The sequence below is a fragment of the Neoarius graeffei genome, chromosome 25, assembly GCF_027579695.1.
Source record: "Neoarius graeffei isolate fNeoGra1 chromosome 25, fNeoGra1.pri, whole genome shotgun sequence".
NCBI lineage: Eukaryota > Metazoa > Chordata > Actinopteri > Siluriformes > Ariidae > Neoarius > Neoarius graeffei.
Window position 1 is genome coordinate 48,618,091 of NC_083593.1, and position 25,687 is coordinate 48,643,777.

The 25,687-nt window shown below is 40.2% G+C and overlaps 1 protein-coding gene across 2 annotated transcripts in view; it reads right to left on the minus strand.

Annotated features, from left to right (window-relative positions):
* The window catches only part of xpo7 (exportin 7), a 126,254-nt gene that overhangs the window by 51,044 nt on the left and 49,523 nt on the right, over positions 1 to 25,687 (minus strand). For both annotated transcript variants that reach the window (XM_060909643.1, XM_060909644.1), the window contains exons 5-8: positions 21,070 to 21,135; positions 12,897 to 13,001; positions 4,515 to 4,680; positions 2,160 to 2,233 (exon numbers count right to left, since the gene is read on the minus strand). In XM_060909643.1, coding sequence (XP_060765626.1) covers positions 2,160 to 2,233; positions 4,515 to 4,680; positions 12,897 to 13,001; positions 21,070 to 21,135 — 411 coding nt within the window. The remainder of the gene's footprint in view (positions 1 to 2,159; positions 2,234 to 4,514; positions 4,681 to 12,896; positions 13,002 to 21,069; positions 21,136 to 25,687) is intronic.

The following is a 25,687-nucleotide window of genomic DNA, read 5'->3' on the forward strand; positions in this document are numbered from 1 at the left end:
GGGCCAGACTGGTTCGAGCTAACAAGAAGTCTAGGTAACTAAAAATAACCATTCTTTACAGCCGTGGTGAGCAGAAAAGCATCTCAGATCGCACAAAACACCAAACCTTCAGGAGGATCGGCTAGAACACCTGAAGACCACATCGGATTCCAATCCTGTCAGTCAGGAACAGGAAATGGATGCGACAGTGGGCACAGATTCAGCCAAACTGGACAGCTGAAGATATACATGTTATTTACCAGCTGGGAGGTCCGTATGGTGAAATACCGTGACCGAGGTCTTGAAAGTACTGAGCGAGGCCCTCTGGGGCGAGGTCAGTATTTAAGGCCGAGGTCATGGTATTTCACCATACGGACCGACCTTAAGCTGGTAAATAACGTATTTATTTTTTTCTTTACCAAATTCTAACAGAAAACGAGAGCGCCCGAAAGGGAAAACCGAGCCGCCATTTTGAATCCTCATTCACGGCTGTAATGCAAATTGCTTCCTCCTCGGTATACAAGTGCACTTCCATGGCAGGAAAAAAAAAAAAAAAACTACATTTTGCTGCCTATGTCGTCCCCTATTTATACAAATAGGAGTCATTCAGGATTCAGCCATGTTTTTGCTTGGCGTTAGCAAGTTAGAGGTTTTTAGCTTTCTCCTGAAATGTTTTCTTTTATTTCTTCTTCCTCAGGGTAGTAAAACTCGCTTTCGCTGTGAACACTGTCGTTATTGCTATTAATGCTGTAAAATTAATGCTATTCTCCTGAGAAATGCTGGCAAAAATGTATAAGATTTTTGATAATCTTATAAAGAAATCTTATAAAAAAGAAAAAGATAGATGTTGACAAAAAATGCTACTGTTTTTTTTTTTGTTGTGAACAAGTGCGTCGCCAGAGGTCTGTAACTGGGGTCCGTACCGTAGGATACGGACCCGCTCACCAGCCAATCAGAGCACAGGACTTGGACCGCAAAAAAAATGACATTAAAAAAAAAGGGGAGGGGGGGGGCGGCGCACTGGCTGATTTTGTTGCTGGCGTATTATTGCACAGAATTAAAGTGCATATTCTGGACCAATTTTTTTTTTTAATATGAAAGTATGTCCCTTTATACACTCATCCAGAAGGGTAATTTTGCACAAGGCCATCTGTCTACAGCAGAAAAAAATAAAATAAAACGCGTCTGGAAAAATCCCAAGGGAGTCTGGAGCCAGATTCGTGACGTTACCTGCGGAAGCGCCAGCAGACTGCGAGAGCTTTGCACGGTTTCAGTGCACAGCCTGTGTAGACCAAGCGCCCCCATTTTTCTCTCATTGGCCAGTCTTTTGGGAAACAATGAGTACTAATCCTTTATGATTGGTGTTGCTACACCCTCCTACGATACATCTGTTAACCATTTTAATAATTACACGATAACGTTGAAGAAATTTGCAGAAAACCACCAGGTCGTTTTCTCAAACAAACCAGCGCTGACGTAGGATTCAGAAGGAGGCGTCCCGCACGCGACGTCACGAAAATCAATGTTTGCCGGGAAATCCAAACGCCAAGTTTTTTCAGAGGCGGACCAATTCGCCTCAAATGGCTTCATTTCAACTGAATTTTTCTGGTATTGCGCAAGATAAAAAAAATTGCAGAGAATGTTACAGATATTGACCAAAGTTTAATATAAAATAGGAGAATTACATCCATCTTGCTCCTGAATTTGCCCGTGATGTGCACTTTAATACAAAAGCACATACCACTCCACTTAACATGAAGGTACTGCCCCCTAGTGGTTTGTGTGCTCATTACAGCAAGGACTTGATGTCTCGAATGAGAGCAATCTCGTCTGTACACCGAACAAGGGCTATTAACACAGCTGTGTTGTTGGTAAAGTGTACAGTATTTAAAAACACCACTGTGCCCGATACACTCATATCAATCTCTCTCACACACGATCATATCAGCACCACTGCTGTACTGAGAATGCTCCACCACCCAAAGGATATCTAGGTCAGAGATACTTCCTGTTTCACTGATCGACCCCAAAGGGGGGGGGGGGGGGGGGGGGGGGCAGACTCTGCATAGCAACAGATGAGCTACAGCCAGGAAATGCAGTTGAAGCGCATGTCTTTAACATGACCTATAGAGAGACAGTGGACCTGAAACAGGGAGCTGAATGTTCCGTCTTTCACTTACCAGGGGAGAGAGGGATGGAGGGATGGAATGGTACAGATCAAAAAACAGCTGCAGTGTCGATGAGTCCAGAAAGGCTACGCCAAAAAAAAAAAATAATAATATTAATTAAAAAGAAATATTTTCTTTTGTTCATATGCTACAAAACTGCACCATATGGACACTGCTTTACTTTTCAATCAGAATAATCAGAACATGGGTCTTTGTAAAATCGACTTATATATTTAACAGAGATCTAGCTTATCATACAGCAGCATGTTTTATTCCTCTTATACCACAAACGTGCAACTATTCCAGTTTGTTTATTAAAGGAACGATGCGGTGTTTTCTAGGCACGTAATGATTCGCAATTCAATTCGATTCGATTCATGATACTGGGTTCACAATTTGATTCCCCCCCCATGATATTTTTGGAAAAAAGAAGAATTAAATGAAAAATTTTATTACCAAAAAGATGCAACACAGTTCCTTTTTTTTTTTTTTTTTTAAATTAAAAATAGTCCTTCTGCTAAATAAATAAAAAATAAAAATCCCATTTCATTTTCTTAATAACCAATAATAATTATTTACCCTTTTTTGGAAAAGACGGGAGTAAAATATAATGGCCCATTAACTAAAATACTTATTTTATTGAAAAAAAAATATTAACAAATAGGCCTTTTTTTTTTTTAAATAAACCAGGCTTGTAGTACTCGAGTCCAGGACTCGTGCCCTAATTTTAAGGACTTTTGACTTGACTTGGACTTGAGCACTGATGACTCGGACTCGTACGTTAACTGCATTCGGACTCTTAAATTAGAGACGAGGACTCTGATTTTTCTTCTTTATTTTTTTTTGCAACATGTCATAATAATTTGGCATAAGATATTTATATCTACATTATTTTTGTACTAATTTTGTGCAAGTGTGTCACACCTGCGTGCCTTGGCGTGTGCATCAGACAGACTCTCGGGCGCGCTCCAGACAGCGCGCACGCCAAGCGGACTCTCGTGCGCGCCGTAAACGACTCGCACCTGTACAGGATTAAGGTGCAATCAGCGCGCCTATATAAAAACTGTGAAAACACACTTTGCGAAGTATTGGCTTGCGTTGCTGACATTACTGAGCCTCATTTCCTTGTTTGGTTTCCTGATTCTCATCTTCGATAGCCTGTTTGTGCCTCGCTCAACCAGTTTCACGATTTTTGCCTGGCGTTCTGGATTGTTTAGCGCCTTCGCTTGTATTAATAAACACACCTTCTGCACTTACATCTGTCTCCCAACCATCTCTGACAGAATACTTCGCACTCCCTGACAAAGAGAAGCACATTCGCCTGTTCATACGTCATGTTCAGGAACAAACTAATGTTAACGGCGCCGAAACAGCCACCGTCACATGGCGCGGTTGGAGTCTTGTTCTAGGACGCGACTCAATTTTTTTTTAATGACTTGGACTTGACTCGGACTCTAGGTTTAGTGACTTGACAACACTGAAATAAACTTATGAACATCTGTACTACCTTCACAGTTGCTTCTCTTTTCTTTCACTTTCAGCAGTTTGTAAGAAGAGAGCTCCAATTTTTTCTTGTTAAATCTAGTAGTACAATCAACTTGTGTTTTCATAGCATTAGAGCTGTGTTACTTCCGCCTAAACTGAAGTCACACGCATTCCATCTACTGTACCGTATATCATTTCCATCTGCCGTCCACACAATGGAAAAACTCGGAAATTACGTGGCCTGATGATAATTGTGATTTTTTTTTTTTATTTCAGCAATTCTAATCGTAAATCTGTACCACAGTTCATCATCGCATGATACATCATTACATACCTAAAGTTTTCTTATCCACTTAGAGTTCTTTTAACTGTCATTGTGAAACATCCTTGAAAGAAGTTAAAATACTACACATTAAATTCATAAATTGTTTATTATTTCTTTCTCTCTTTAAGTAAATAAGATAAACACAGCTTATTATGTTATAGAGAAACCTCTCCGTCTTGGTGATGGTCCTGTTCTAAAACCGTTTTACCTGACTGTGACAAAGTGCTGACACTGGAAACTCCTTCGATAAACGTAAAATAAACATTTATTTAAAAATGAATAAATAAATAACCACCCTATATATGGTTTTTAAAATTGTTTACATCCCTGTTTAAGTTGTTACTATGGAAACGATAAGGTATTGGTACAAGCATATTAAATATAAACCTGCGGAGCCAGATCTATTATCAGAGCTGCTGCTATAGAAAAATGAATCAACACCTTCTAAACCAATCAGAAGAGAGGATTCAGTTCAACACTTAAAATGTTATTAATTCCAGTATTCTGAAATATGAAAAGTTCTCGAGGACGGATAAAGACGGAGGTGTGGAGGTCACCTGATCTCCAGCTGGTGGGGATCTGGACGGTGCACAGGTCGTCTGACGACTCGTCCGTGGACGTGCCGATGAAATCGAAGTTGAGGCAGTTGTGAGCGAGTTTCAGGAGCTGCATGAGCAAACCATGCTGACCTTCATCGTTCAGGTTCAGGTTCTTTCCCGACGCCTGCAGAACACACCCGTGCGAGATTAATTAAAACGATTTAATTACCCTTCTTCATTTAACCAGTAAATTGACTGAACACGTTGGTGAAAAAGCCAGTTTTTTTTTCCTCTGGATTGCAAAATATCCTTGTGTGTAAGAAAATTGGAATACATTTAAACAAAATCGTTTGCAAGTCATCAGAAGCTGGGTGCAGATTTCAGGTCCAGGCTATTGGTGTTTAATAGTAATAGCTTGGGGTGGGGGACGCGACACACGACCTTCTTACTGACTTGGCAAAACAAGTTTTTACTCAGTATGCATTAAAACATAACGTGTCGCGATGGACCGTGGTGTAAATATCATCATCATCATGTGTGTTACTCATTCCGAATCCCACAACCTGCTGCACTACACACATCAGCTGAGGTGCAATGTTGGTAAAACAGATCTTAACTACCCGGATTACAACCCCGATTCCAAAAAAGTTGTGACGCTGTGTAAACTGTAAATAAAAACAGAACGCGATCATTTACAAAATCATGGAAACCCTGTATTTCATTGAAAATAGTACAAAGACATCAGATCAAATGTTAAAACTGAGAAATTGTATTGTTTTTTGAAAAATATATGCTCATTTTGAATTTGATGTCAGGAACACACTTCAGAAAAGTTGGGACGGGGCAATAAAAGACTGAAATAGTTGTGTAAAAGCTTAAAAAAAAAAACAAACTAATTTGGTAAAATGTCAGTAACATGATTGGGTATAAAAAGAGCATCCCAGAGAGGCGGAGTCTCTCAGAAGTAAAGATGGGGAGGGGTTCACCGCTCTGTGAAGGACTGCGTGGGCAAACAGTGCAAAAATTTAATAACAACGTTCCTCAATATAAAATTGCAAAGAATTTGGGGATCACATCATCTATGGTACATAACATCATTAAAAGATTCAGAGAATCTGGAGAAATCTCTGTCTGCAAGAGACAAGGCTGAAAACTGACATTGGATGCCCGCGATCTTCAGGCCCTCAGGCGACACTACATTAAAAGCAGACACGTGCCTGGAGTGGAAAATCACTGTATGGGCTCAGGAACACTTCAGAAAACCATCGTCTGTGAAAAAAGTTAATTACTGCATCCACAAATGCAAGTTAAAACCAGATATAAACAATATCCAGAAACACCGCCCCCTTCTCTGGGCCCAAGCTCTTTTACAATGGACTGAGGCGAAGTGGAAAACTGTCCCGAGGTCTGATGAATCAAAATCAGAAATTCTTTTTAGAAATTATGGACACGGGGGCGTCGTGGCTCAGGTGGATAAGGCGCCATACCATAAATCCGGGGACCCGGGTTCGATTTCGACCCGAGGTCATTTCCCGATCCCTCCCCGTCTCTCCCTCCCACTCATTTCCTGTCTCTACACTGTCCTATCCAATAAAAGTGAAAAAAGCTCCAAAAAATATCTTTAAAAAAAAAAAAAAAAAGAAATTATGGACACCACGTCCTCCAGGCTAAGGAGGAGAGGGACCATCTGGCTTGTCATCAGTGCACAGTTCAAAGGCCAGCATCTGTGATGGGACGAGGGTGCATATGACATGGGTAGCTTGTACATCTGGAAAGGCATCATTAATGCTAAATGATACACACACGTTTCAGAGCAATATGCTGCCATCCAGACAAAATCTTTTCCAGGAAAGACCTTCTTTCTTTCAGCAAGACAAGGCCAAACTGCTTTCTGCACATATTAAAACTGCATGGCTCTGTACTAAGAGAGTCTGGGTGCTAAACTGGCCTGCCTGCAGTCCAGACCTGTCTCACATTGAAAACATTTGGCGCGTTATGAAGCACAAAATAGTACAAAAGAGATCCCAAACTGTTGAGCAACTGAAATTGTCTATCAGACGAGAATGGGACAACATTTGTCTTTCAGAACTACAGCAATTGGTCTCCTCAGTTCCCAAACGTTTACAGAGTGTTGTTAAAAGTAGGGGTGAGGCAACACAGTGGTAAACACGCCCCTGTCCCAACTTTCTTGAAACGTGTTGCTGACATCAAATTCAAAACGAGCATGTTTTTCAAAAAACCAACTTTTTCAGTTTCCACATCTGACATCTTTGTACAATTTTCAATGAAATACTGGGTTTCAGTGATTTGCAAATCATCGCATTCTGTTTTTATTGGTAGTTTACCCAGCATCCCAACTTCTTTGGAATTGGGGTTGTAATTAGCGTGCACAGAATCGGGAACATTCACACTGACAAAATATCACATTGTGGTTCAACCATATTAGGAGAAAATTAAGAAGTTGGCCTCGGCTTGTGAGGTCGTGTGTAAGATGCCATCTTATCGTGCTCTACACCTATCGATGATCGAGGACGTGATCACCAGTGGTTTTGATGGGGAAGAGAAGGGGGCGTGACCAGATGTAGATAATGTACGTTGTGTCCACATTCTCTCATTACAACAGAAAAAACAAATAATAAATACCAGAAGCTCGTTACAAATCAGCTGTAGCTGCAATTGCTAGCTTAAGTGTTTATTTGTTGTTGTTTTTTCTGCTTAAAATTACCCAAATGCTGCAAAACTGAAGTTGGGATTGTAATTAAAGAAAACCAGAACGTCAAGGACGTAGTAGCTCATCTGACCTGTCATCTAAACAACAACAACCACAACATCAAACGGAACTGAAATGTGACGATGTGAGAGAGGACTGACCTCCGCGACTAACTGCTTACAACAGGAAAATCAACAAAGGACTAAATTTTGTTCCCCGAAGGAAGATCGACTCAAAACATTGATCAGAACTGAGTTCGCATGATAAATGAGAGAGGAGATACAATTCTAGTCAGAAGAAAATGTGTGTGTTAAAGGGCATATTCTGGACCAATTTCGTTTTTTTAATATGAAAAGTATGTCCCTTTATACACTCATCCAGAAGGGTAATTTTGCACAAGGCCATCTGTCTACAGCAGAAAAAAATAAAATAAAACGCGTCTGGAAAAATCCTAAGGGAGTCTGGAGCCAGATTCGTGACGTTACCTGCGGAAGCGCCAGCAGGCTGCACGAGCTTTGCACGGTTTCAGTGCACAGCCTGTGTAGACCAAGCGCTCCCATTTCTCTCTCATTGTCCGGTCTTTTGGGAAACGATGAGTACTAATCCCATCAAGATTGGTGTTGCTACACCCTCCTACGATACATCTGTTAACCATTTTAATAATTACGCGATAACGTTGAAGAAATCTGCAGAAAACCACCAGGTCGTTTTCTCATAAACAAACCAGCGCTGACGTAGGATTCAGAGTGAGGCGTCCCGCACGCGACGTCACGAAAATCAATGTTTGCCGGGAAATCCAAACGGCAAGTTTTTTTTCAGAGGCGGACCAATTCGCCTCAAATGGCTTGATTTCAACTGAATTTTTCTGGTATTGCGCAAGGTAAAAAAAAATTGCAGAGAATGTTACAGACATTTGACCAAAGTTTAATATAAAATAGGAGAATTACATCGATCTTGCTCCTGAATTTACCTGTGATGTGCAGTTGACCTAATGACTAATTTCTTAGCAAAAATTTGACAACACAATGACCAAGTTTTGTGCAGAACGTCGAGTTATTTCAAATAAAACAACCAGAACTGAAATCCATTGAGAACTGACGGAGGGAGATGCGATTTAACTGAAAATAAACAAAATTGTAAACAAAATTGTTGACAACAAGAAAATCAAACGACTAAAGTTTTGTTCCTCAAGGGAAGATCGACCCAAAACATCGATCAGAACTGGAATCAGATGAGAAATGAGAGAGAAGATACGATTCTAGTGAGGCCTAGAAAATTCGTTAATTTGGCCGAATTAGTGACTCATTAGCAAAAAATGTGACAAAACCAACAACCAAGCTGTGCGTGGAGTGATGAGTTCTTTCAAACAAAACAATCAGAACGGAAACCTGTGAAGAACTGACGGACGAGATACGATTTAACTGAACTGTAGATGACGGATGCCACGCCACGGCAACAGCTCATCGGCTTTATGGGCAGAGGAATTAAAAAGTTATTAGAGATATCACTTTACTCATTCGGGGCAGCACGGTGCTGTAGTGGTTAGCGCTGTTGCCTCACAACAAGAAGGTCCTGGGTTCGAGCCCCGGGGCCGGCGAGGGCCTTTCTGTGCGGAGTTTGCATGTTCTCCCCATGTCCGCGTGGGTTTCCTCCGGGTGCTCCGGTTTCCCCCACAGTCCAAAGACATGCAGGTTAGGTTAACTGGTGACTCTAAATTGAGCGTAGGTGTGAATGTGAGTGTGAATGGTTGTCTGTGTCTGTGTGTCAGCCCTGTGATGACCTGGCGACTTGTCCAGGGTGTTGCTACGTTCATGTGCTATGGGAATTATGGTAAATACCAAACGCCGACATGGAAAGCACACATGAACGCCCCCTCTTGTGGTATTTTCCACTGGGCAACTCGTAGAAAATTTTGATACACGAGTTGCCAAGATGACATGAACTTTAACCTTTTCAACATGGCGGCGAGCGGTACAAGACACTTGAATGTACGCTACTAAAGTTTGTTTTTACTAGTACTAGTGGGTAGTTTTTTGTGTCTATGCAATGTTGCGTCATTAACAAGTGTAATATAATACGCAAGAAATCCGTTTCCTTTAAAAATGTGTTATGGTTTGTTTTTACCTATCCAGAGCAGACGCTATTGCTAACGATAGCTAACTAACTATTGCTAACTTGAATCTGGTCCACCATCTTTAATTTGTCAACAACAACAAAAGCATGTGAACACAACACACTGGTAAATACCACTTCCCATAGCACATGAACGCAGCATGTACCCCGCCTTTCGCCCGTAGTCAGCTGGGATAGGCTCCAGCTTGCCTGCGACCCTGTAGAACAGGATAAAGCGGCTAGAGATAATGAGATGAGACTTTGCTCATTCGAATAATTAAAATGAAGTGATCTAAACAAAGGACACACATGCCCTGTGGTGAAGAACAAGGAAACTAAGAGTCAGCAAAGAAAACGATGGTTTGTCGCCCGGCTCTGAGGTCAGACAGCAGGTTATAACGATTCATGTAGGATGCAAAACGGGTGATGAGGAAAATGCAAATTACGAGCCACAACAGGTTATTTTTGTCGGATCTTAAAGCTGCAGTCACTACGCTCTTTAACAGAGCTTTAAAACACACCGCCTTGACACACATCCACGATCGCTGGATTCAATCTGAGAGTCCAGACGGTATCAGGAATCAACTCAGGCCTGTGCTCACAGAACAAACTGAAACGGGGCACAAACTGCGACGTGACATCATAATCATGTTCTAACATCGATTTTTTGATTCACAACACCGTACGTTTCTCTTATTTACATCCAAGTAGCCTCATGTCCTATTTGAGAGACAGAACACGTCCATGTTCCTGGACCACTTTCGCTGGAACGCTGTACAAGTCATTTTAAAATTATGGTGGCCGGGAAGTGCAAAACAAAACGTGAAAGACGTTTACATTTTCTAAAACAAAATTAGCAAAAAACACTTTCGCTAAGGACAAAACAAAGTTACATCTTAGGAAACAAACTGACAAGATGCGAAACACTTTCACGAGCACGGAGACAAATCTACAAACGCAGATCTTCACGGAAACGGAACGCACCGAATGCCGTAAGCGACCCGGAAGTACGGTGGCCGGGAAGCGACAGAGCGAGCGGTCAATTCGTGTTCCTTGTGTCTGAAATCACTCACTATATAGAATTCCCTATATAGTGAGTAGTGAACGAGAGTGATTTCGGACACAGCCGTTGTCTTGTTCCCTGTGCGCTTGGTCCTTCTGACTGATCCGCGTCCTTTAAAAATTCGAGAGACCGTCCACACGAACCACATCAAGCGGTTCATGTGTTTTCCACAAAAGGGACAAAACATCATTCGGTCACAGACGACGTTCCGTCACCATAAACTCCACAGAAGACAACACGAATTGACCGCTCAATCTATCACTTCTGGGTCGCTCGCGCCATTTGGTACATTCCCCTTCTGTGAAGATTCTCGTTTGTAAATTTATTTCAGGAACTGGCAAAAGTGTTCCACCACTCGTAAATTTGTCTCACATTAACAGTAGCCCGATTGCCCGGGGCAGCCATTCAATAGATTCGGACAACCAGACTCTCACAAATGCTTGCCCGATCGGGCAACTACCCAAATATGTCAACTTGCGTGAAAAACAATGTTTATTCATTCATATTATGATGAAATTCCATCACGATTTGCGATTGTTTGACTCGGAAAGACCGCGTCCGTGTTATCATTACGGGATGTTCAACAACTAGCGGAATTCACATTTGCACATCGCGGGCTCGCAATGCAGTTTCCCATTGCTAATAATTATCACGCAGTGCGTATTCAGTGTTCTATTCAGACCCTCCAAGATTTCGCGATGTTGCGATTTGCAACTTCAACGCAAATTCAACCAATCCCCGCGAATTCAGGGCGGTGTTGCAATTCTATCCAATCACCGCAACTTTCCCGCAAATTTGACCAATCGCTGGTGTCGTCTTGAGGTGCCGTCGACAAACTACCTTCTGCCTTACTTCCGTGTAGACGTTCAAGAGAAGCAGCATGTGCGCAGTGTTGCCAGATTGGGCGGTTTTAAGTGCATTTTGGCGGGTTTTGAACATGTTTTGGGCTGGAAAACGTCAGCAGTATCTGGCAACACTGCATGTGCGAGTCAGTGTTTATATAGGCTTAAATTCTGTTACTGAAAGTGTGTTATGTTTACAGTGAAGGACTGTGTGCACTTTATTTTTTTTACTTAATACAAGAAATTAATGGATGCCAACATTTTTGCCAAAATGGTATTTTATTTTCCATTGTTTAAGCAGCTTCAGCATCATACTGTGAGATTCTGTTCAAATTGTTTTTTTTTTCTTCTATGAAGCCTGAGCCATTTATTTTATTAGTTTATAATTATTGTTTAATTTAGTCTTCAGGAGAGACTGCCTGCACACAGTACTAGTATTAATAGTTTTTTTTCTTACATGAAAGCTGAGGCATTTATATAATATTTTAAGGTAACTTCATGTTGTGCTGTGAGGTTCTCTGCACTTTAACTTTTGAACCAACAGGTGCATTTGGATCAGTAAAGCCTATTTTTCTGCATTTTTGTAGTCCTGGTAATCTTTTATATTGGTAAAGTTGTTTATAGGACCATTTCTCAGTGTCTTTGTTTTTTAAAATCAATAGTTTTTCAGTAATAACTTGATATTTAACATGTCACTCAATTTTAGTCACAAAAAGAGAAAATCGCAACAGTTTCTCGCAACTTTCACTTCCTCCCGCAATGCAATCGCAACAAAAACCTAAAAAACACCGCAACTTTCATCGCAATTTTTTGGAAACCCCCGCAACATCAGACATTTTAGCCCACAACAATCACAAAAAAGACCCGCGGAATCCTGGGGGGACTGAATATTGCTATGTCCTTCACTACATGACTAATTACCGCATTACTCGCACGGGGCGCGAGTGTCAGTGCTTGTTGATACAGACAGCGTCTGAGAAGGCTGAATAATAAATTTAAAAAAAATGTAACATTTGGGCAACCATGTTCTGAGTTCGGGCAACCATATTTCTACCAATGGTTGCCCGAATGGGCAGCCATGTCTCAAAGTTAACGTACAGCCCTGTCACATCTTGTCAGTTTGTTTTCTAAGATGTAAATAAAAAGGTGTTTAGCTCACGTAATTTTGTTTTCTAAAATGTAAAAAAAAAAAAAAGTCTTTCACATTTTGTCGTTTTGTTTTGCACTTCCTGACCACCGTAATTTTAAGATGACTTGTACAACGTTGAAGCGAAAACGATCCAGAAACATGGACGTGTTCTGTCTCTCAAACAGGACATGAGGCTAGTTTATTATACTTGGATGTAAATAAGAAAAATGTATGGAGTTGTGAATCAAAAAAAAAAATAATAATAATAATTCAATGTTAAAACATGATTATGATGTCACGTCGCAGTTTGTGCCCCGTTTCAGTTTGTTCTGTGAGCACAGGCCTGAGATGATTCCTGATACCGTCTGGACTCTCAGATTGAATCCAGCGATCGTGATGTGTGTCAAGTCGGTTAGTTTTAAAACTCTATTAAAGAGCGTAGTGACTGCAGCTTTAAGATTTGTAAATTTTGTTTTGCACTTCCTGGCCACTGTATAAAAGAAGGTCACTGTAAATCCGTGTTTCTGAGACTGGGGATCGTCACCTGTTTGAGAAGATTGCAGGAAAGTGTGAAGATGTCAAACAGAGAAGAATCTCTGAACGATGACGCAATCTTCCTGTGTTTTGTGAGCGGATGTGTCGTATCGGCCTGGAGGAAGGAAAAGACGCACAGTGAGAAAAACAGCAGACAATCTCACACGTCTGAAAATTCTCTCATTACACAATTAAGGACAGTTTTAATAATATAGGAGAGTAGTTGGGGCTGTGAGTTTGCAAAAGCTGCCATATTAAAGGCAAAGCTCCAACACTATACTTTAGAAGGTGTAAAATACCTGAAATTATTTACTTGAGCTTTTTTTAAAATAATGAATTTTCTTAAAGCATATACACAGAACCATGGCCTCACTTTTTGTTTATAAATGCCTTGAGACCTCAAGAATGGCACAGGAATAGTTTTAAGCGTTAACAATAACTCTAATATAATAATTTTTACAATTCAAGTGATTTATATAGGTAGCGGTCTGAGTGAACGACCTTGACATCCGTAACATCACTGCAGGAAGTCTATCGGTCTCATCGCCATTTCCGATATACTAAAACACAGAGGTGACTGCAACTCCGATCCTCCATTTTGAGCTAATTTATCTCCATGCCACGTAGATGTGTTGCTGGCCGGTGCACCAACACGACAGAAGGTGGATTTACGTTGCATTCATGGCCCAAGAATATTCAAACTGCAAAGATTTGGATGCGTTTTGCAAGAAGTTCACAGGCACATTGGGCATCTATGACGTGGTCTCTCTGCTCTGCACATTTTACTGAAGACTCGTACGACACCTCTGATCTGTTGAGGAGCGTTGGCTATAAGCCCGTACTGAAAGAGGGTGCAGTACCAACAATTAAAGGAAAACTACAAGAAAAGGAAAGCAAGTTCAGTTGCACCAGTTCTCCTGGAGCGTGAGCCGAGGGTTGTTGCTAAAACCCGGGAAGGGGACATATTAATCGCTTAGGCAGTGACCTCCCTGCGGTTATTGCTAAAACCGGTGACATCCTGTCCTGGGTTTTAGTAACTACCTGAGCCGAGCAGTCATGGCGGAGTACTCAGTATGGAGAAAATGGAGAATGAGTGGAGCAGCCGTCCGATTTCTCCGCTGGATATGCTCGCCGTAGCAGCAATATCTCGCCCTTACGTGGAAGCAGCGAATGAATGGCGAACTGAACGAACAACTGAAAGTCTCATCTCATTATCTCTAGCCGCTTTATCCTGTTCTACAGGGTCGCAGGCGAGCTGGAGCCTATCCCAGCTGACTACGGGCGAAAGGCAGGGTATACCCTGGACAAGTCGTCAGGTCATCACAGGGCTGACACAGACAACCATTCACACTCACATTCACACCTATGGTCAATTTAGAGTCACCAGTTAACCTAACCTGCATGTCTTTGGACTGTGGGGGAAACCGGAGCACCCGGAGGAAACCCACGCGGACACGGGGAGAACATGCAAACTCCGCACAGAAAGGCCCTCGCCGGCCACAGGGCTCGAACCCGGACCTTCTTGCTGTGAGGCGACAGCGCTAACCACTACACCACCGTGCCGCCTGAAAGTCAGATTGTTTCAAAACAATATGCCACAAGATCGGCCTTCAAGAAGCGAGAACACGGACGGGTAAGCTCCGACTCTTATTTGGATACAAAACAACATGTTTACCTGCATTTAGATTAATACATGTAACTTGTATTGTGTATATAAGTTACCGGTATAAGATTATTTAATTTGCTTCAGAATGTGATTGTCTCATCTGATTATTTAGTTAGCCTTTTACAGTGGGGAAAATCAGTATTTGATACACTGCCGATTTCGCAAGTTCTCATTTACAAAGAATGGAGAGGTTTGTAATTTTTATCGTCGGTACACTTTACTATGAGAAACAGAATCTAAAAAAAATAGAATAAAATAAATAAAAAAAAAAAAAATCCAGAAAATCACATTGTATGATTTTTAAATAATTAATTTGCATTTTATTGCATGAAATAAGTATTTGATCACCTACCAACCAGCAAGAATTCTGGTTCTCACAGACCTGTTAGTTTTTCTTTAAGAAGCTCTCCTATTCTCCACTCATTACCTGGATTAATTGCACCTCTTTGAACTCGTTACCTGTATAAAAGACACCTGTCCACACAATCAATCAGACTCCAACCTCTCCACCATGGGCAAGACCAAAGAGCTGTCTAAGGACACCAGGGACAAAATTGTAGACCTGCACAAGGCTGGGATGAGCAACAGGACAATAGGCAAGCAGCTTGTTGAGAAGGCAACAACTGTTGGCGCAATTATTAGAAAATGGAAGAAACTCAAGATGACTGTCAATCTCCCTCGGTCTGGGGCTCCATGCAAGATCTCGCCTCGTGGGGTATCAATGATCATGAGAAAGGTGAGGGATCAGCCCAGAACTACACGGGAGGACCTGGTCAATGACCTGAAGAGAGCTGGGACCACAGTCTCAAGATTACCATTAGTAACGCACTACGCCGTCATGGATTAAAATCCTGCAGCGTGCGCAAGGTCCCCCTGCTCAAGCCAGCACTTGTCCAGGCCTGTCTGTAGTTTGCCAATGACCATCTGGATGATCCAGAGGAAGCATGGGAGGTGGTCATGTGGACAGATGAGACCAAAACAGAGCTTTTTGGTATAAATTCCACTTGCCGTGTTTGGAGGAAGAAGAAGGATGAGTACAACCCCAAGGACACCATCCCGACCGTGAAGCATGGGGGTGGAAACATCATACTTTGGGGGTGCTTTTATGCAAAGGGGACAGGACGACTGCACCGTATTGAGGGGAGAATGGATGGGGCCATGTATCGCGAGATTTCGGGCAACAACCTCCTTCCCTCAGTAAGAGCATTGAAGATGGGTCATGGCTGGGTTTTCCAGCATGGCAATGACCTGAAACACACAGCCAGGGCAACTAAAAGGAGTGGCTCCGTAAGAAGCATTTCAAGGTCCTGGAGTGGCCGAGCCCATCTCCAGACCTGAACCCAATAGAAAATCTTTGAAGGGAGCTGAAACTCCGTGTTGCCCAGCGACAGCCCCGAAACCTGAAAGATCTGGAGAAGATCTGTATGGAGGAGTGGGCCAAAATCCCTGCTGCAATGTGCGCAAACCTGGTCAAGAACTACAGGAAACATCTGACCTCTGTAATTGTAAACAAAAGGTTTCTGTACCAAATATCAAGTTCTGTTTTTCTACTGTGTCAAATACTTATTTCATGCAATAAAATGCAAATTAATTATTTAAAAAAAAATTATACAATGTGATTTTCTGGATTTTTTTTTTTTAGATTCTGTCTCTCACAGTTGAAGTGTACCTACGATAAAAATGACAGACCTCTCATTCTTTGTAAGTGGGAAAACTTGCAAAATCGGCAGTGTATCAAATACTTATTTTCCCCACTGTACGTTTTATCAGTGAAAATGCATGCATGTTGCATAAGTTATAACACCCATCGTGTTTTAATGAGAGTCAACCCACAATCAATGAAGTCAAATCAGTCTTAGTTCAGCAAGTCGGTAACTATTTCCTACTTTAACCGTAAATTTTTATTTATATGACTTTGGTCTATAGCTGTCAAAGGCCTTAAAACCGGTTACCGCTGTGACGTCACGCGCTCAGGGCTGGCTGGCTCAGCGGGGCAACTCGAATGCCAACTTTGCGGTCAATTTTAACTCTCAGAAATATATATTTTTTTATTCCGATTTATGCAGCATACAAGAGTCAAGGATGGAGATACTATCCACTCAAATTTGTTTAAAGGTTCTGCGTATCTGCTTTAACGTCTAGAAATAGTTTGTTTTATAACAGTTTATAAAAATATTACATTTTTATAACCAAGTTATTATATATTGAGTAACTGTCCTTATTCAGCTCTGTCTTTAATCTATATTATATCTGTCTTTATTCCATTATTTATTTTAAACTTAAGTCTACATTTATCTCTACTTTACTCTGTACTTGAGCTGATGCAACACCTGAATTTCCCGTCATGAGGATCAATAAAGCAATCTCTTACCTTCCGTATTCTCAGTTTCAGTTTTGTATTTAGCTTAAATGTTCGTCTATACTTCATCTTGTGATATTTGAAACTTCTTTTACTTAATTTGAACATAATTGTAAGATTAAATTTATTTCTTTCCTAAAAAAAAGAAAAAAAATATTTTCTTCACATTTGAGATTTATGTATAAAATATTCACAAAAACAGCAGTGAATGAACGTTTCATTCGGAAACACATTTCAGCGTGTGTGTTATAATAAACTCAGGATCATTAACTGGAAATTTTCCTTCTCAGGAGTAAAGATCTCCGCTCTCATAACGAACACTTCAGTATAAATAAGCACACGACACGATTACAGAAAATCTCAAGACGACTGGTCGAGAAATTCAGACTATTTCTCGATAATCACCCCGAGTGACTCGGCAAAATGGCGGCTGATCGCTTGGTCATCGTGAGCGAGGAAGAATTACAGATTCTGAAAGAAAATGTTCCTAATCGTGCTAAAGGTGCTATGAAGTTTGATCTAAAACTATTCAGAGGTAAGGCGGAACTGTGGTTTATTTGATCGATTTCAAAACAAAAGTATTTTGTGAGTCGATGTAGATAAGTGACAAGTCTGTGTCATACTGTTATTACATTTGCATACTGCTTTTGAAGTTTGAAATAATTTTTAAAAATCACCTGTGTATTTATACGAAAACTACCCACCTTAAAGGAGATGCACAGAACCTTTATTTTTAAATACATTACTGAGTGGATAGTATCTCCATCCTTGACTCTTGTATGCTGCATAAATCAGAATAAAATGTATATTTTTGTGAGTGGGCGGCACGGTGGTGTAGTGGTTAGCGCTGTCGCCTCACAGCAAGAAGGTCCGGGTTCGAGCCCCGTGGCCGGCGAGGGCCTTTCTGTGCGGAGTTTGCAGGCTTTCGTCTAAACCGGGGAACAGGGGCGCTGCGCCCTCTTACCGAAATGCCGACTGAACCTAAAGTCACACTTAGGCCATGCACTTATATGCTACTGCACAACATGCAATCTTTCTCAAAACGATATTTTCTCCGTGAAAACATCTCAGCAACACCACGTGACAATGTGTCTGATCATCAAATACGTTATAATTACTCAAACTATTCCAATCATAGTAGATACACCGTCAGACGGTGCAAAAACAATCCGAATTGGCGTTTTCCAGACTGAGGCGCCATGTTGTTTAGGTGTTTACTTGTCACAGCTGCTCTCGCGAGATTTGACATGGGTTACATACAAGGTCAGCTGACTTGTAGAGCGAGATTTCTCGAGACTGAATGACCTTTCACCCACCGGCACGGGAGCTTTTGACAGAAGTAGTTCACGAGTTGTTTTTGTTGACACTTGGGCATTTAAAGATGTCATCCCGCGGCACGAAACGGAAGAAAGCCAAAGACTGTCCGGGGCAGAAGATGATTACTTCTTTCTTTTTCAATGTTGACAATCTGTTACAATTTCCCTCTCAGAAAGCCTCAGAATGTCCCATTGTAGCCTCAATTTTTCAAAGGCTTCGCACGGCGGGGGGGGGGACAACCCCGCCCCCCCTCCATGGTGAGCGCCCTCATACTAAATTTTTCTAGAAAACCCCCTGAGTTTGCATGTTCTCCCCGTGTCCGCATGGGTTTCCTCCGGGTGCTCCGGTTTCCCCCACAGTCCAAAGACATGCAGGTTAGGTTAACTGGTGACTCTAAATTGACCGTAGGTGTGAATGTGAGTGTGAATGGTTGTCTGTGTCTGTGTGTCAGCCCTGTGATGACCTGGCGACTTGTCCAGGGTGTACCCCGCCTTTCGCCCGTAGTCAGCTGGGATAGGCTCCAGCTTGCCTGCGACCCTGTAGAACAGGATAAAGCGGCTAGAGATAATGAGATGAGATTTTTGTGAGTTAAAATCAACCGCAAAGTTGGCGTTCGAGTTGCCCCGCTGAGCCAGCCAGCCCTGTGATGTCAGAGCGGTAACCAGTTTTAAGGCCGAGACCTTTGACAGCTATAGAGCAAAGTAACCATAAATTTTTATTTATATGAAAGTAAGAAATAGTGTTACCGACTTGCTCAACTAAGACTGATTTGACTTCATTGATTGTGGGTTGATTCTCATTAAAACAGGATGGGTGTTATAACTTATGCAATGTACATGCATGCATTTTCACGGAGAGAATGTAAAAGGCTAATTAAATAAATCAGACGAACTGAGAATCACATTCTGAAGCAAATTAAATAATCTCATACCGGTAACTTAAACGCACAATACAAGTTACATGTATTAATCTAAATGCAAGTGAACAACATGGTGTTGGGTTTTTTTTTTAATGCAAATGAGAGTCGGAGCTTACCCGTCTGTTCTCGCTTCTTGAAGGCCGACCTTGTGGCCGATTGTTTTGAAACAATCTGACTTTCAGTTGTTTGTTCAGTTCGCTTCTTCCACGCAAGGGCGAGATATTGCTGCTGAGGCGAGCAAATCTAGCGGAGAAATCAGACGGCTGCTCCACTCATTCTCCATGCTGAGTACTCCGCTATTACTGCTCGGTTCAGGCAATTACTAAAACCTGGGACGGGATGTCACCGGTTTTAGCAACAGCCACAGGGAGGTCACTGCCCGAGCGATAATATATGTTACGTCCCATTGCATCCCGGGTTTAACCAACAACCCTCGGCTCACACTCCGGGAGAACTGGTGCAACTGAACTTACTTTCCTTTTCTTGTAGTTTTCTTTTCCTTTAATTATTGGTACAGCACTCTCTTTCAGTACGGGCTTATAGCCAACGCTCCTCAACAAATCAGAGGTTTCGTACGAGTCTTCAGTAAAACGTGCAGAGCAGAGGAGAGACCACTATATAGGTGCCCAACTTGCCCGTGAACTTCTTGCAAAACACGTCTAAATCTTTGCAGTTTGAACATTCTTGGGCCATGAATGCAACGTAAATCCACCTTCTGTCATGTTGCTGCACCGGCCAGCAACACATCTACGTGGCATGCCGATAAATTAGCTCAAAATGGAGGATCGGAGTTGCAGTCAGCTCTGTGTTTTAGTATGTCGGAAATGGCAATGAGACCGATAGACTTCCTGCAGTGACGTTACGGACGTCAAGGTCGTTCACTTCCGACCGCTACCTATATGAAATCACTTTAATCGTAAAAAATTATTATATTAGATTTATTGTTAACACTTAAAACTATTCCTGTGCCATTATTGAGGTCTCAAGGCATTCGAAAGTGAGGCCATGGCTCTGCGTATATGCTTTAAGCTCAGTGAATAACAGTCAAGACAAAGTTGGCGAATAATTGCGAAAGCGTCATTAAAGCATACTATATTGCTAAGAATTATTGCTTTCAAATCTCACCCAGAGACTGAAAACAATGTTGTACGTTATTTATATTTTGTAATGTGCAATTTTACACTTTTCTTTCAGCACTTGTACTCTCATAACATTTGTTCCATTATTTAAATGCTTTCACAATTTTCATCCTTCATTTTAAAAACTACAATAACATCTGGAATCAGACTGATTATTGACAATAATACTGTAAACTGGAACTAAACATGCGTCTGACGTAAACATTTCATATAAAACACACACACGTCGCAGCGAATACACAAACAGTTAAAGACCGGAGACGGGTAAGAGTGATTTACTCTGGTGCGTACAAAACCCTTGGTGCCTTCAAATGCGGTTGTGTTTCACAAGAAGAGTCCATCATTTTAGTCGTATAGTTTTCTCCTTGTAAGTTTATAACATGTCTGAGGAAAATGCTGATATTCCTAACAGCCTCGTCTTTTCATTATGCCCTCGCGTTTCGGACATTACGTTACCTGATTGTTAACGTTATCCTGAACGAGGAGTCTTTTGGCGTCCGTGTTGCAGTGTTCTCGGGCCAGCGCCATTTAAACGGCAGACATTTCACATACACGACTTTCCATGAAGTCGTCACAAGCTTACAAGCTCTGTTTGAAGGCAGCATGCCATCATTTCTTAAATTATTCAAATAATTATTGTTTTTCCCCCTTGATTGAAAATTAATTGAGGAGGTATGGGAGTTTTATCAGCGAAGCGAAGCGCGGAGGCTGCAGCCGTGCTCACACGCAAAAAGAGAGATAAAATAAAACACTTACATTGTGGAAGACGGCGAAGTAACTTACTTGGTTAATCTCATTGGTTAACTGGGAAAGAATCGTGACTCCGATAATGCAGTGCTCAACACTGTCCTGAAACCACAAGGAAAAAAATAAATATAATATAATATGAGTCAAAATTTGCTAATGGGTAATAATGGTGAGACACGTATAAAAAATATCATCTCCATCCACTATTTTAAACATAAATTGGATATTTTTTGGTTTAAATAAAATAATATTGCTCTAAGAAATAATGTTCACAACTTCAGATATCACAAACTATATTTTCCCAATAAAATCATGAATTAATTTTTTGAAGTTGGTGAATTTTAGACACCCGACCGTAACAGTTCTGACTAACCAACTTCGACTAGGTTTGATTGCTATATAACTTATTGTCGGAATTAAATCAACTACACTCCATAAAACAGGTTTACTGAAGTGTTTAAAAAACCACATACAATGGGCCTGCACATTTTCTAAACATGAAAAAATCATTAAAAAAAAAAAAAAAAAAAGACCCTTATGCACGTTACTGTGTCCGTCAGAAGTCAACATCAACTTGTGAATAAGAATATTCCAACTAAAAACATTAATATAGAACAATATATGTAATCAATCACTTTAATATAAAAGCACCAATTGATTTATAATTAATTCTCGCCTTGGAATCTGCCTGTTTTCAAAATACATCGATGGTAAAATCAAAGGATCGCTGTCTGTCAGAAAATAACGTACACAAGACTGTATCGTATATCTCCGACCGGCATAGCACCGCATGATACACAAACCTCCAGGAAATCCACACTACCACAAGTTTTGATGACATCATCGCTTTCCGAGAAGATGGAGAAACTGGCCGCCTGAGCAGCGTGTGTTTGCAGTCTGTCAAGAAAGCTAACATGCATAATACGTAACGCACGCAAGTATAGATTTGTTCTTCACTCACTAAAAATGAACCGTAGCGATCGGGGAACTGGCTGAAATACTTCATAATGGATGTAAACAAAAATTGACGCCAGTGCAACTGAAAGAATTTGCCGGGAGGGTGAATGATCGTGTGGAATGTGCTGGTCCCTGACGGAAGCAGGAAGTCGCACGTTACAATCTGACGGACGTTTCTTATGCACGTTATATTTTGACGTCCCCCAATTGAAGATAAATAAAATTTGTTTTGGGTGTACTTGTCACCATGTCAGACAGGTCAGACAGGTCTCCTTCTGGAGTCAGAGAGCTTTAAGTGGACTTGTTGGAAAAAGGAAGAGATTGATGGCCCAGAAATATGTTTCCATGGCTGTAATCCGAATTTTAAGTCTCATTCATTACTTTATGGTGCATGCATATTACTATCAGACAGTTCCGGCTGTGTGCAATACTCATGTTGTAGTCTTCATTTATGAATTTTACTTTCTGGACTATAAGCCGCTACTTTTTTCCTAGGTTTTGAACCATGCGGCTTATACAAAGGTGCGGCTATTCTGTGGATTTTTCTTCCACCGCTAGGGGCGCTCTAACCGGAAGTAGAATCAAAAACAAGATAGACGGAAAATCAATGCAAAGAAGAATTAGCAGATAGAACACGCATGACAAATTACTAACTGGTAATTATTTTCAAATCCAGCAAAGATGATTAAAGTGACTTGTGGTTTCAAACACAGGAGAAATGAAGGTAAATAAATACCGGTTATTTTCTCTTGGTTCTGTTCCGTTTTAATCAGCAAAGTTGCTGCCGTGTTAAAAGGCACTGTTCGGAAAGAATCTGTTCAGGTACATACATGTACATTTACAGTACAAAATCGTTCTGTACATGCAGTAAATATCTAATTTTTCAACATAGATATCTGCGGCTTATAGCCCGGTGCGGCTTGTATATCTTTTTTTTTTTTTTAAAATAGAGCGGATGCGGCTTATATACAGGTGCGCTCTATAGTCCAGAAAATACGGTATATAATTTTAGTCTTAGATTTCTCCTGTTACTTAAATATTCATATTCCCCTTTCCCTAGTCAGATCTTATAGTGCAATTAGAGTACATTTCAATGAATTCATCTTTGGTAATTTATGTCCGTCAAAAGTAACATGCATAAGTATACTAACCCACGTGTTTAATATTGTATTGTTCCACAGAGTCCTGTTTCCAATCCTTAATGTTAATAGTAAGTTACTACTGTTATGTTATGAGGATTTCTTCACAATGAATTCTTGTGTTATGTCGGTTCATAAGTGATAACAGAAAAGTTATCACCTTGGCTCTTGGTCGTGAATCTTTTCACCTGTTTCTTGAATAATTATATTCTCATTTTCTGGAAAGATCTTTGATATTTTCCATTAAGTATTGTTAAAAACCTGATTATTTCATTCTTATATGCATGGAGTTTTGTAAAATAAGGAGAAAAAAAAAACTAAAAATACTTCATTTTTTTCCGTCAAAAAATAACATGCATAAGCGTAGATTTGATAACTTCGCAGATGATTTTTTTTGAAAATCCAGTGTGATTACTATCTTTTCAATTGTTAATATGTTTAATAAAATAATAAAAGTTTAATATGATGTAGTTTAATTTTTCAATAAAAGAATATGAATTTTGACATGATTTGTTACATATTACCCATTAGCAGATTTTCATCCCTATATACACACACACACACACACACACACACACACACACACTACCGTTCAAAAGTTTGGGGTCACCCAGACAATTTTGTGTTTTCCATGAAAAGTCACACTTTTATTTCCCACCATAAGTTGTAAAATGAATAGAAAATATAGTCAAGACGTTTTTCTGGCCATTTTGAGCATTTAATCGACCCCACAAATGTGATGCTCCAGAAACTCAATCTGCTCAGAGGAAGGTCAGTTTTATAGCTTCTCTAAAGAGCTCAACTGTTTTCAGCTGTGCTAACATGATTGTACAAGGGTTTTCTAATCATCCATGTGAGTCATTCTATAATTAGGGGTACATCTCAAGTCCATGTGCTGTATTTGTCAATTTCACTAACTATTAACTTCAGCCAATGATCTTTTGTACATTAGCACACATCTCTCTTTTATATAATACAAAAAGTCGACAAATTACATCACTTTACTCTGCAAAAATGCATATATAATACTGGAATTTGGTGTTTTTTTGCTGTCCGATTTTCCAAATGACAGGTTTGGTCTTCATATTTACATTTTAAAAAAAGGTTTTTGTTTAAAATGTTTACAAATATTTATTCATGGTAATTATTATAATATGACAAGTGTTTAAAAGCCTAAAATGCTTTATATTATAAATTAAATGAATTTTGTGTGCGTCCGAGAAACTTATGTCAACTGTGTTACCCACTGAACCCCCCCCCAATAAATCGGCAAATGGTTTGGTCCTAAGTCATGTGACCAACATCATGTGATGTCATATCCTCTTTGGTGGGAAATTTGAAGACCGTGTGGTAAGTTTTGAGTTCACCTCTTCAATATTTCCATCAATACTGTTGTATAGTCCTAGAGAGGGTTAATTGTCTGTCAACTGTGTTGTCAACATATTCATATAAACCTGATTTAGAAGTTGTATTTACAAAGTATACAGCTAAAGATAATAAAAATATGAATTAAGGTCTTGTAGTGAAAGCTCTGAGGTCTGCAGTTAGCACAACACTCTAAAAATGGCCGAAATGTCAACCGTGTTACCGTCAACTGTGTTACCCGTCAGCTATGACACAGTTGAGGAGGAGTATGTTTTTGTCACTTAATCTTCATATTGACAGACAAACAGAATGATTTAATATGTTCAATGTGTTAAATAAGCTACGTTTCTCTGAAATTGTGTCGAAATGTTGTTTTAACAGTTCACCTGAATTCTTCAGCTTATTTGTAGTTAAATTTAAAACAATAAAAACCTCTTTTTATCCTAAAAAGTGTCCTCTTGTTCTTCTGCCCTGTCAACTGTTACTCCCGTCAATTGTGTTACATTGCCTGTCAACTGTGTTGCAAGTGTTTTTTGTGCTATAAATCTCTTGTGTTTGATGAACTGTAAAATAAAAGATTGGGGATTATCTCTGGATAGGGAAGTCTTGTATAAGGAGGGAGAACAACTCTAAATTCGACGTAACAAGGATTTATGTTGAAAAAAAAAGTGTCGTTCTGCATCACAGTGAACCATAAAATCCTATTTATGAAGCTCAAAATTCATATTTTCCATAACAGTTGTACAGATTAATTAAAAACATCTTGTTAATGGACTTAAGCACTTTCAAACAAATGTGTTTTCAAATGTGTAGTATTTTTATACGTTTAAGATGACATAACATTTGTCCGTAACACGGTTGACAAAATAAACAATCAAATGTTCATTTTCATTCAAATATTTTAAAAGTAATTTAAGATTAAGCTTGGCAATTAATTTGTTTAGGAACTTGAGGGTATATACCATGGAAACATATAGGTTATTTATTGAACAAGAATACTGATATTTTGAGATTTTGCTTTACATGAAATGTACCCCTAATTATAGAATGACTCCTTAGCCTTCTGAGGCCAAGTTTACATTAGACCGTATCTGTCTCGTTTTCTTCGCGGATGCACTGTCCGTTTACATTAAACCGCCTGGAAACGCCGGGAAACGGGAATCCGCCAGCGTCCACGTATTCAATCCAGATCG